This window comes from Calonectris borealis, chromosome 2 (assembly GCF_964195595.1).
Source record: "Calonectris borealis chromosome 2, bCalBor7.hap1.2, whole genome shotgun sequence".
NCBI lineage: Eukaryota > Metazoa > Chordata > Aves > Procellariiformes > Procellariidae > Calonectris > Calonectris borealis.
In genome coordinates, this window is record NC_134313.1 from 81,611,548 (window position 1) to 81,623,990 (window position 12,443).

The window sequence follows — 12,443 nt, forward strand, 5'->3', positions numbered from 1 at the left end:
AAACCTGTTCTGAGCAAAAATGCCTACAGAAAAAAAATGAAGATTGCCTTAGTAGTATCCGTAACATCTGATCCTGGCTAGCTCTAAAGCATACCTTCACTTTAAGCCTCTGTGTAGTCCACTGACTTCAGTGAATCCAGTAAAAGCCTAGAAGATTAGTCAGGCACTTAACACTGCTAGCAAATGCCTAACTCCGGGATGGCGTGGAGGCCATGAGGAACATGCTACAGAATGGTAATGGAAAATAACGGTGGGAGCACACAATAGGAAACTTGTGCAAAAGAATGGGTCATGTGATAGAGCTCCTTTCAAGGACTACTTGAAAGGCATGTCTGTGGAAAAAAAAATGGTATTTACTAACACACTGTTGCTTCCACTTTGATTTTTTTTTTTTTAAAGTAGCAGTACCATCTCTGCATGTCTGTCACCTAATACTCACTCAAGTTACAGGATTTTCCATTTGTTATAAAATAAGACACTGAGATTTTTTTGCATATCTTAAAAGCAAATCCCTATGTGATACAGTTACTCAGAAGATCATTATGTTTATTCTGATTGGCACAACACTTGGAAAAGTTAGTGTTGCTTTATCAATTTTTACAAAATTAATAGCAAGTTCAAATGATCAATCACTATCCCCCTCCCATACTAAAATCCACACAAAAATACACCAGCCATTTCCTAAATGCAGTTATCTATAAGCTTTTATTTCACCCGAGCCATAAATCAAGCAACTCCTTGCAGTGGGTCCTAAAAAGAGGCAGGGAGGGAAGTACCTACATTATGCAAGATGCAGAAGTTATCTTATCAAAAGCTTTTATTTAAAACCAATCCAAGAAAATGAATGCCAGTTTCTTAACTTAGAAAACCCCATTAGGAACGCCTGTGCAACCACTATAGGCCAAAAAGCCTCAAAAAGTCCAAATCCATGTTGCAACTTGGGTCTAGTGTAGGATGAACAGCTTCTCTAACACTGTAGCACTTCAGAGTCATTATGATGAGCCTTAAGCCCTACAGAACAAGTTTTGACTAAGCTATCATCACAGGTTTAATGCTGCAATGCTATAAAAGATGCCTTCTTCAAAAACTAAAACCAAAGCTCCAGTACAATATAAATGCCAATGCTAAAAATGTATAAAGAGAAATATGGACTATGCCTGTTAGAAACTTCCCGAAGCAAAGACTTCTATCCTAGAACAAAGGTAAAGAAAAATTGGGGAAATACTGGTAGTTCATAGCCACAGGTATAAAAGTTTTAAATTGAATTATCCTCTGTTCCTTTGACGCTGACAGTTCCCTCCATGCCTATTTGGGCTCAAACGACTCTTGCTACAGGATGAAGTTGCAAAACTCGCGAAGATACGGAGTCTGTGGCAATTCTACATTTCTACTTTACTCTACAAAGGCAGGTATTTAATACCTGTGGCCAACAGTGTATTGGACTACATTGGGGAGAAGTTATACTAATATAATTGCTAATAACCCACTTTGTAGTTTGAGACCGAATATTTGACAACAGGATTGATGTAAGTGTCCCGAGATCTCAATTTTGGCATCATTTAGTGATGCTATCTTTTTACACATTCTGAACTTCAAAAACAGTGTTACGTAAACAAAAAGAAGTTTTCAAATCCCCACCCTTTAAATAGGAAAAACCCTCATCAAATAGATCTTACAAGGAGATACATTAGTACCATATTCTATTATCAGTTAATTTAATCTGTATGTTTAGGCACACTGGAATTATACAGGATGCCAACAACTGCTGGAGTGGGGGAGGGGAGATGGGCGAGAGGAGAAAGGGGGATGAGAAGAGGTTTTAACTCCAGTAAGAAACTTGTGTACCTGCCTGATAAACACAGCCAAACCTCTTTATGTATCCTATTTATCTTCAAATCTATTTATGTCACACAAGAGAACATATGAGCATAGCAGCTGTTACTATAGCAATGAAACTGGAAATTTTGAGAACACAAAAAACCCACCCCTGAAGGATGCTCAGTTTAGCAGAGAGATGGTTTAGAGAACAGCGCACCAGTATCTCACCTCAAGAATCTGTTCAAAGTCTGCGGTTACAGAGACATTAAATCAGCTGTAACAGCCTATTCCCTAAAGAGCAGTTGGAACCAAATACCCGCTACCTGTTACTCGGCACAACTTGGTACACCGGGAGTTCCTGCTAAGTAACCCCAAACTTGTCAAATACCCCCGTAAATCCGGGGAAGAGATATTCGCTGCAAAAGGCTCAGAGTTTTTGATCGCGGCAGCGAAGGCATTCACCATAGTAACATACTCCCCACCCGAACCGTGGGTAAGAGCAAGGAGCTCAGCGCCCAGCGCTGCGAGCCCCGCACCCTCCCGCCACCAAGGACACCTGCCCGGCTCCGGGAAGATGGGATGGGCCGGGAGAAGTAAGGTACTTTCTTAAAGGAGCAGGCAGGCAGCCCGCCTCTCCCCACTCACCGCTGCCGGAATGAGAACCACAATTTCCCCAAACCGGTTTTCTGTCAAACCCACCCCACTCCTTCCTCTCCTCGGCCGGCAGCCGCCTCACCCCGCCCCGGGAGACGCCGCGGCTGGCGGGACAGAGCCGGCGGGGCCGCCTTTCCCCCTCCCTCGCCCCCCATACTCCCCCCTCCGCGGGCGCGGCGGACCGCGCACCCCCTCCCTCCCCGCCCCCCCCTGCAGCCGCGGACCCCGGGCGCTGCCGGCCGCGATTTACCTGCGAGGGAGCCGGGTCTCTGCAGGGTGGCGGTGGCGTACAGCTCCTGGGAGTGCTTGCTGTACTGATCGGCAGCGTGAACCAGCCGCTTGGTAGGCGACAGGGTGGCGTAAGTGCCGATGGTGGAGCTTAACTGGTGGATAGGAGAGGAGGAAATGTTAGACTGGACGGTGGGCGGGGAGGTCACTCGGATGGGGGACGGCGACAGTCCCGCCGAGGAGACGACGATGTTGATGGGCGAGCTGGTGCTGTAGGACTTGGCCAGGCGGCTGGGGGACTGCTTCGGGGAGGAGAGGCGCTGCGCGGTGGCGTAGGCGGCGCCCTCGGCGGCGGAGCCGGCCCGCGGCAGCTTGGTGGGGGAGCCGCCGGGCTGGGCGGGCAGCGGGGAGCTCACCCGCTGCGCCGGCAGCGTGGAGCTGGCGTAGTAGAGCGCGGCGGCGTGCTGGGGCTCGGGCAGGTGGAAGGCGCTGCCGTGGCTGGGCGCGAAGGGCTCCCGCGGCTGCGGGGCGGCGGGCGGCGGCGGCGGCTCCGGGCCGCCCGGGTGGGCGCCGCGGCCCCCCGGGCCCTGCTGCGGGAAGGAAAGGCAGAGGCGTCAGCGGGGGCGGCGGGGGGCGCCCGGCTCCCCCGGCCGTGCTCGGGGCGGGGCGAGGGCGCTGGCTCGCCGGCGGACCCCCCCAGCCGCACGCAGCCCCTCGTTGACCTTGCAGCAGGCCGGCACCCCGCGCCTTCGGGATTAAGGGACTCGTTAATCTGCTGCTACAGCGCTCCCGGCCTCTGAGGGGAAGCCGGCCGCCGGCTCCGGCTGAGCGGCGTCAAAACTCCCCGTCGCGGCCGGAGTCGGCACCCGGCTGTGGGGCAGACGGCTCCGGGGTCCCTTGCCCCGAAAGGCGCTCACGTACCTACCCTTACACCAGGCACAGGTTAGCCCGAGTTTAAATACACAAATAAATACCCCCCCGCCCCCGCACTTATATTCTGCATACATCAGAGAAGGGCAGTTGACACCACGGAAAGGGCTTTAATCCGGTCACTTTCCTCACAGAAAAGCAATCGGCGTCCGCAGGAGGAGAGGCACCGCGCCGGACTCCCGCCGCCCCGGGTTTCGCTGCTGCGACCGGCCCCTCCGGCGGCAGGATCGCGGCGCCCGCCTCAGCCCCGTCCTCGCGTGAGAAGCGGAGGGAAAAAGCATCACCCGCGCCGCGTGGGAAGCCCGGGTCGGTTCACGCCAAGCCCCGCCGCCGACGCGGCGGCACGGCAGGCGGTCTCCTCTTATTTATTTAGGCGGCACAAGGGGGAAGGAGGGAACGGGGGGAGCTGCCGGGGCCTCCCCCGGCCGCATCCAGCGGGGAATCTGCATCGGGATGGAGGGAGCGCCCCGCCCCGCCGGCCGCCTCTGCCCCGCCGGGCTCGGGGCCGCCAGCCGCGGGCAGGGCAGCGCAAAGTTCCCCTTAAGCCCAGTAACTGGGAGGGGAGAGGTGGGAGAGAGCGAAAATCCTGAGCAGATGCTGCCTATTAGAAATTCCAGTTGTGTGCCTGAGCCGCTTCTGGAGCGGCCAAGGATGGAGCTCGCCTCTGCACGCAGGCGGCATGCCCGTTTTATCGGTGATCTTAGGCTCAAGAGATCATCTGTGAATCTGGTAACATTGAAATCCTCTAATAACTGCACCCCACAGTGAGCAAGAGCTCAGCGCTCTGTTGGAAGACGCGCTCTTGTTTCAGATACTATTTTTTTTTCTGGTTATGCAGGGGATTTACTTGAAACCTCAGAAAGTGCTCCAGATCCCGGGAGGTGACAGTGCGGTTTGAATCAGTCTGACCAGCACTTCGCCCAAACACACACACCTCTCGGCTACTGATTTCCTTAGCGAGAAAAGCCTTTAAAATGTGAATAATGAATTTTGTGACTCAATTCAAAGAGGTGTGGTGAATGCCGACAGCAGCATTGTTTCACATTTAAATAGCAACGTGGTTTTTTAGTAGCATCCTACAGGGAAAAAAAAAACCCAAGTAAACAAAAGCACCACGTTCCTGGTATGAAACTTGATTTATTTTCACTATGATACCCAATAAAGGATTTGGTCAGGAACCGAGGACAAGATAAAAAAAATAATCGGAGCAAAGAATAAATGAGGTTCAAAATGCCAGAAATGTTTTTTTCTTCCTATGTACACCCACTGGAAATTTTTCTGTCCTTTTCTTTTTTTACTTTTGGAGCACCACCCCTCATCTTAAATGCTTTGCATCGGGGGGAAGAATATGTATTTTTCTAGATGGGAGGTTTTGCGCCCCAAAGAGCAATGGCCTTATAAATAAATGTAATGTGAACTGTTCCCTCCAGCTGTTCTGTATGGTAAGTCCCCAGCAGGCAACGGGATCACAGATGTAAGTAACCTCTTCGCTGTCGAGCTGGACTGTTCTGATTGCAGCTGTGAGTTACGAACACCACAGCATCAAGTACGAGCCTTGAAATTTTCACATATCGCCAACAAGCTCAAGTTGCTCATCTGGAAGACTCCTAACGAAAACCGGGAAGGCAAACTCTGGGAACATCAATGAACTTTTAAAAGCTACTTTCATGCTGAGCTACTTACCGTCTCTGCTTTAAACTGGAAAGAAGGGCTAATCTGCAACTGACTGTCCAATAATGTATTTGACAGGAATATAGTTTTCATTTTCCAGGTTTAAACTGTATGGTAACAACTTTTATAAAACAAAAACAGGCTGGCAAGACTTAAGACGACATGGACAGAGCAAGTTTTGCACATGACGAAAGGTCGTTAGAACCAGCTACGTTATCAATTGGTAATATTTTGTAATATTCAACATTGTTCCAAAATACAGGCTTCTGCAATGTTACCAGTGTCTGCTGCAACACACTGCTAACACACTGGTAACTTAGACAGTTTGTCATCGATCATAAGGATTTTAGGCAAGCACTGTCATCATGTATACAAAATTTCTTTTTCTAATCTACTTCTACACTGCTTGATGTGTTAAGGATTTAGAGTAATTAATTTCAAGTAAACCAATATTATCCCATATTCCTAATAAAGCTCTATAAAGCTGCAGGCATTCTGCAAGTACTAATTCAAAAACCAAAAAAATCCCACTTCACGATTGTCTGTTTTAGGGAAGAAGGTGTAGTGACGGGACACAAGAATTAAATGCTTCATTAAAAACGCAGTGCATAGCACTTCCTAAAAAGCTAAGCATTTGCTCTGTGTGCAGGAGAGAACTTTTGGATGAACAGATTGCAATGAAAACATTAGCATGCAGTATTTTCTAGGATGTGACTAATCTCAGACCTGTCTTAACTGTGAGGTTCTTAGGTTTTTTCAAGGGGCCAAGTGTACAGTCACATTCTCCACTCGTGTTTTCAGAGGCAAAATGTGTTTCAGTTTCTCCCTCTCTGTTGCTTAGGACAACCATACAGACATGTCATTGTTCATCCTGCAATGTGACATTATACTTCATATGGAAGAATGAAATACAATGGTATTTTTCCCTTATTTTTCCATTTATCCATTATTGTTGTCAACCTGATAATGAAACTGTGTTTAAACTAATAAACTGAGAGCAAATTTGCTTCCCAGTTGTTACATCCTCCTGCATCAATCTACTTCATAGATGTGAACAAAAATCAAGGACTTCCTTACTACAGCCCTATAAATATCTATTCTAAGACTCGGGGATTTAATTCTTCTGGTATCCCAAAGAAAAGGAGCCTGATTTGCTTATTTGGATTCAATGTATGGATTCTGATCTATCCTTTTTAACAGCAGAAATATGTGAAAAAACGTGAGAACATTAATACAGCTATGAAAATATTTTCTTTCCCATTTAATCTTACTAGAAAGATCATTCTTTACTGATACGGACAAAATGAGATCTGCAGAGCTTTATACAGAAAATTAGTGAGGGTGTCCAGTTAGATTATAGTAGAGTAGAGAACAGTCTAACTGTTTGCCTGCCATAATCCATGCATTTAATGCACTAAATTTCAGGACATCAGCTTTTTTTTTTTTTTTTTTTTTTACAATTCCAATTGAAAATTTAAATCAGAACTTTAACCAAAAAAGAATAAATGTAAGACTGCAATACAAGATTTCTGTTTTATGAAGTGGAATTGAGAGGGGCAAATAATTGTGCTGAATTATTTATTCTGCTGAAAATTTTTCATGGATACGGAATTACAAAATCCTAGATGGCCAGACAGCTTAAGCAAAACTTTGGAGTCAGCTGCTCATTACTGAAACATCAGCATTTGATTCTTGGAGATTGCTCCCAGAAGGAAAAAATGGTGTGTAAGACCAGCAAAACCTCAACAGCAAAAATCTCAGAGAACAAGATGACCATTATGAATATGTTAGCAGGTGCAGCAGATCTATTTGGTATATCATCTAAAATCCCTTCAAACTATTTTCTTCTTAGGCGTGCCAAAACACAAAACCAAAACCTGGTAGGTTTTGTGCATCTATGCTTCATAATTCACAGGTGCTAAGGAACAGAACTTCTGTCAATGCAACCGCCTGAGTCTTAGAAACAGAACTAAGAACAGAAAAGGCGTCACAGTCATTTCTTGGGAATGAGATAAAGATAAAATTTCCAGGAAAATGCTGGAAAATTTGAATCATGGTACCAGTTACCCTTAAGAAATGACAATTTGCGCTCAATGTCCTGTATACTTCTCTGACAGATAACAGAATATATTGAAAAGTTATGTTACATTTGAGTAAGTCTGCATGCGCATCTTAGGTCTGGATGAACTTGTATTCACAAGCATTTTTAGTTTAGCATTAAATGCCAGCACCAGTTTTCAGCTCGTTTTGCTCTCTGGAACTTTAAGGGATCACTTGGCTCTTAAAATCTCAAACAAGGTCCTATCTGATGAATATGAACATAGTCATATGCAGTACACTGTTGCCCATGAGCAGACCCTTTCTCTTGATTCTAAGGAGGATTTTCCAGTTGGATGCTCAAGTTACGTGGAAGACATCCCTCCAGGCTGCTTTGGCTCCTTGAATATTGGTGGGTGTTGCTAGCTTTAGGCAGCAAACTTGATAATCCTTACTAGGGTTTTCGAGAGACACGGGTGGTCTTTTAAGGGTCCAGCTCTGTTTCACAATCTCAGTGATGCTTTGTGCTCTTTCAGTGACTGCAAGACTTGCAGGCTATTGAGGGCTACTTTTTTTCTGTCAGCCCAAAGAACCTTCCGTATGGCTTCACTCGAGCTCACTCTGCTCTGGTCCAATGCCTCTATCAACACTCTTCCGCAAAGGGCAGAAGAGGGTATGGAAAAAGCTTAATATTCTCGAGTCTTCGGGATGCAGACTTCAGTCCTTGGGCAGCACCTGTGGAAGGATCTTTCTTCTGCAGGACTGCTTTACTGTCATTTATAAGTTCCTGACCTAATTAGGAAGATGTTACCTATGTTCAAATGCACTTACACGATAATAGATGCCAGACTATACGTCTGGATCCCTCAAATGTGGCCTATTCCATCTGTTTCTCCTGATTTTATCACAAAGGTCATGGCTATACTGTGTTTACAAAATACACCCCAGCACTATTACGAAAACTTGTGAGCCTACCTGATCCTAATCTCAAAGGTTGTACCTATAGATGAAAGTAGGTAATACCATCGTAGTCTTCACAGCCACAAACAGAATTGTGTGAGATCCTTTCAGTGTCCAGAGATGGTCAATCTCTGGTTTTAAAGCAGGGATGAAAGCTGCAATCATTACCTATTGTAGGATCAAACCAGCATTATGTGGATCAGTTCTTCACTACCATAAGCTATACTAGTGAATTGTTCTCTGTGAGTGTTGTAGTAAGAGCAATCTGTCTTAAGATTTCATCTGCTTCCTTTAATGACAGAAAAATTCTCATGTTCATATTTAGAATCCAGTTTTAAACACATCATCATCTGCCACATCCTACCAGAAATTAAGTCCTTATTTTAGATTTTGTCTGGGTAGATTATCAAGCAGCCTATCACCTTGTGGCACAGATGACTGATGGCGTGAAGAGCCATGAGTCTAACTGAAAAAGGCCAGTTTTTGCTTGACAACTGAACACATTCGTGTACTCATCTGCTAATATTTTAAATAGGGCTAGTGAGGTGTGGTGGTCTATGAATGACAAACTTACGACTTGTTTATAGGAAAAAGACGACAAGTTAGAAAATTAACTGTTAAATGATTTTTCAAGGCTTTTTTTTTTTTTTAAATTACCTTTATTTTCTATCTACTTTTTGCTTTTAAGGGTTTTCAAATCCTGTGGCAGCTTGTTCAGTCCAGAAGCTTCAGGAGCATAGGACAATAAGCAGTAGGGATTTACCTCTGTTGCTGCCTCAGCCTCTGAAAAGACCGCAGCATCACCAGAAGCTAAAAAAAGTCCTCATCCACAAATGTAAACTATTTCACTCCCCTTGCAAACTCATGGCAGAGCATGTGGAAAACCACTATTTGTAGTACATGCTATGCTTTATATTCCTACGATATCTACAACGTAAGCTGACCTTTCTCAAGATGACAGTAAATCCAATCAATCAGTTGTTCAAAATTACATTGTCCAAATAGAAGATTCACTTTTGAGCAACTCATCTGCAAAATCTGCTACTTTTTGTAATAAGAGCCACTACTGTGGCTCTTCACAAATAACCTTAATCGATTAATACAGGATACATCGGGATCTGGACACCAAGTTTGAAAAGCTGTTTTCAGTGGGGAAACAGAGTAACTCCCTGCCAGAGGACCAGTTGTTGCTAAGAAATCCTATTCCAGTAGCATTTAGAAGATACAAGTTTTGTGTTCTAAAGTACTCAAAGCAGTGGAAAAACTCCATGATCTATAATGAAGTCCTCCAAATTGACAAAAATGTTAGATTGCACTTTGCAGCACTGTACGGGAAGTCCCAAGACTAATTAGTTTCTGTTTTTTATACAATTGCATTTTCAGAAATTGTTCTTGCTGTCACAGCTGGCCTTGGGACTATTTACATATTTTTTCCACGCATTTGGGCTATCATTCATGTTCAGAGATAGCTATATTCCTTGCACACAAATACCAAAGGAAATTATCACAATCTGAGCAGTTTTGACTCCTGAGGCTTATTTTAATTATAATAAGGATAGCAGAACAATTCCAAGGATTGACTTTTTTTCTCCTTAATTGTGGAATCAGCAATGGTCACATTCAGAACTTTTTAATTTTAACTTTTGACTCTTCCTCTTCTTGTTTGTCTCTTTTAAAACCTTCTTTATATGCTTCTTATGGTATTAATTCATAGTTTATATAGCAATTTGTTAGTATTTTCAAGATATATTTTAATTGACCTGAAGTTGTCAAGCATCCTTTGCAGGATGATGGTGTGAAAAACTATTTTGCCTTACTAACTTACTAGTTCCCTTTCTGAAGGTAACCAGTTCTCTGTGAAAGTGGATGATCATGAGGGCTTTTCAGATCTAAGCAATGGCTGTTCAGTGTAATTTCAATGAAAGAAATCTAGATCACCAGTTTTTCCCTCTCCATAAATTCATCCTTTTCTATCAATGAGTATGATAAAATTTATATCAAGAATATCACTACTTCTAACCTGTAGACAATTGCACACTTTCTTTCTGCCTTTTTTTACCTTTTTTTTTTTTAAGAATCTTTCTCCTTCCCCTCTCATTTCTTCTTTGTTTTTGTTTCTGTTGCTCTCATAACCTGTTCCTTTTCCATCGTCTTACTTCTTCTAGCCTCCTTGAAGAATGCATCACACCTTTTCAGGGTAATCCCCAGGGTACGATGCTTTTCACAAAGCACAACTCCTGATGACATCTGCCCAGGCTACAACTGGATATTATAGCCTCCTTTTTCTTTCTAGCTGGAATCCTGCTCTCCTGCTGGCTCCGATCCCAAAGAACATCGGGGAGGTCCTCTTTGGTAAACACAGAAAAACCCTGAGGCCTTACCACTATGCAGGCTCATTTTAAACCCTTTATAGAAGAAAAAAAAGTACCTACCCAATTTGAAATGAAATTTAACTGTGTTTTATTTCATTTTTCAGTCTTAGAGGATAAGGAGCTTTTCTGAGCAAACTGAGAGAACAGAATATTCTATGTCTCTTGGTATCCCACAAGCTGTGCAATGACTATATAATACTTGAAATCTCGTAGCAATTTAAGGCTTTGAAATTCAAATACTACTCACTTCTACAGAATCCTGAATTATAAAGTGTCCCAGTGTCACACTGAGATGGTCTGCTTTGCTGGGATGGTAAACATCTAAACAGAGAAAATAACCTGAGCTGACCAACGAAATCCAGTCAGACTTTCTTTATGTACAGAAGCATGAACACTTCTAGAAATTTTTGTCTAAACTGAAGCTTCTCTTCTCCATGAGAGGCTTTGATGTCCCAGTGAAAAGCACACAAGGTGAGAGGGTTACATGTCAGAGCCGGAGGGGTCGTTTAGACAGGAAGAGAGATTTATAAAGTTTTCATGAGTATCTGAAACAATCTTTCAAAATGTTTGAAACATACAGGCAGCTGTCTGCTAAGTTGCTTGTCTTACAATATGGGGGGAAAAAAGGCAAAAAATGATTTTTACACTTGGGATTAGGCCACGGTACCAGGCCATGCATGGTACCCCAAGCAGGTTTCGCACCTGGTGTCAGCCTGGCTTTATTTTTGTTTGCTGGCACTGCTTTCAGTAATATCCTGATACCAATGCAGGGAGGTCCTAGACCTTAGTTAGGGCTCCTAATCAGCACAGTCACAGAAATTTTCAAACTTAAATGCCTAAACATGCTATCACCAAAATATATATGCAAGTGAGTAAGTAAAACTGGCATGTAAATCTCCTTTTTAATCAGGATTATTTTATTACTATGCAAGTCAACCCACTTTAGATTTACGAAAATCAAGGTGGTAACTCCACCCCGCTGCAGATGTGTTGAACAAGACAGAAAGCAAAGGCAGACATTCACATGCCGGCGGGCACCGAACAGCTTTGTTTCCTGGGAGCTACCCCACATGATTTCAGGTGCGAGAGACCCGGGCTGCGTAGGACACGTACCTGGCTGTAGCTCTGGATGGCACCTCTGGCCTGACCGCTGCGGGCCGGGAGCTGGGCGGCCGCTGTTTCGCCCAGGGCGAGGGTCTGGTTGCTGTGGTAGCTGGCCGAGTACTGGAAGGAACCTTCAGGTTTGGAATTGAGCTGGAGCGCGCTCTGGGAGAGGAGGCTGGGCCCTGCGGGGATAGGATTCGGGAGCAGTCAGAAGGTCTCAGTGAAAGAACATACCTGTATTATCTGTGGAGTGAGCCTCGAAATTGCCAGATGTATGTGGCGTCAGCTTTTCACAGTTCGGCTTTTCAGTAATAAAAATCACATACATTAAATAGTTTCTTTATCACTCAGTCATCATTATTATTGTGTTCAAGCTACAGACCACATTGCTTTCTTTGCAAAAAACGTATGGTTTTGACCAGTGAAGAAATTCTAAGCCTAAACAAACCCAACCGTACTATTTGATAAAGAAGTCTTGGTTTTCAGCTCAGAATAGTGGATGAATTTTCTTTTTTCCTAAGGATAAGCCTTGTTTATTTCACTTAATTATATCCAGTCGTTCTGCATGGGGAATGCTAACTTGTCCCTCCCTGGGCCCCCGTCACATTAGATCTATTGAATGCTGCCACTCTGCCCTGTACACACAGTGATGTAATACTTTGGTGCCTG

At 44.3% G+C, this 12,443-nt stretch overlaps 1 protein-coding gene across 7 annotated transcripts in view; it reads right to left on the minus strand.

Moving 5' to 3' along the window:
- The window catches only part of CTNND2 (catenin delta 2), a 689,093-nt gene that overhangs the window by 293,500 nt on the left and 383,150 nt on the right, over nt 1-12,443 (minus strand). For all 7 annotated transcript variants that reach the window (XM_075142462.1, XM_075142461.1, XM_075142460.1 and 4 more), the window contains 2 exons: nt 11,784-11,956; nt 2,723-2,855 (listed from right to left, as the gene is read on the minus strand). In XM_075142462.1, coding sequence (XP_074998563.1) covers nt 2,723-2,855; nt 11,784-11,956 — 306 coding nt within the window. The remainder of the gene's footprint in view (nt 1-2,722; nt 2,856-11,783; nt 11,957-12,443) is intronic.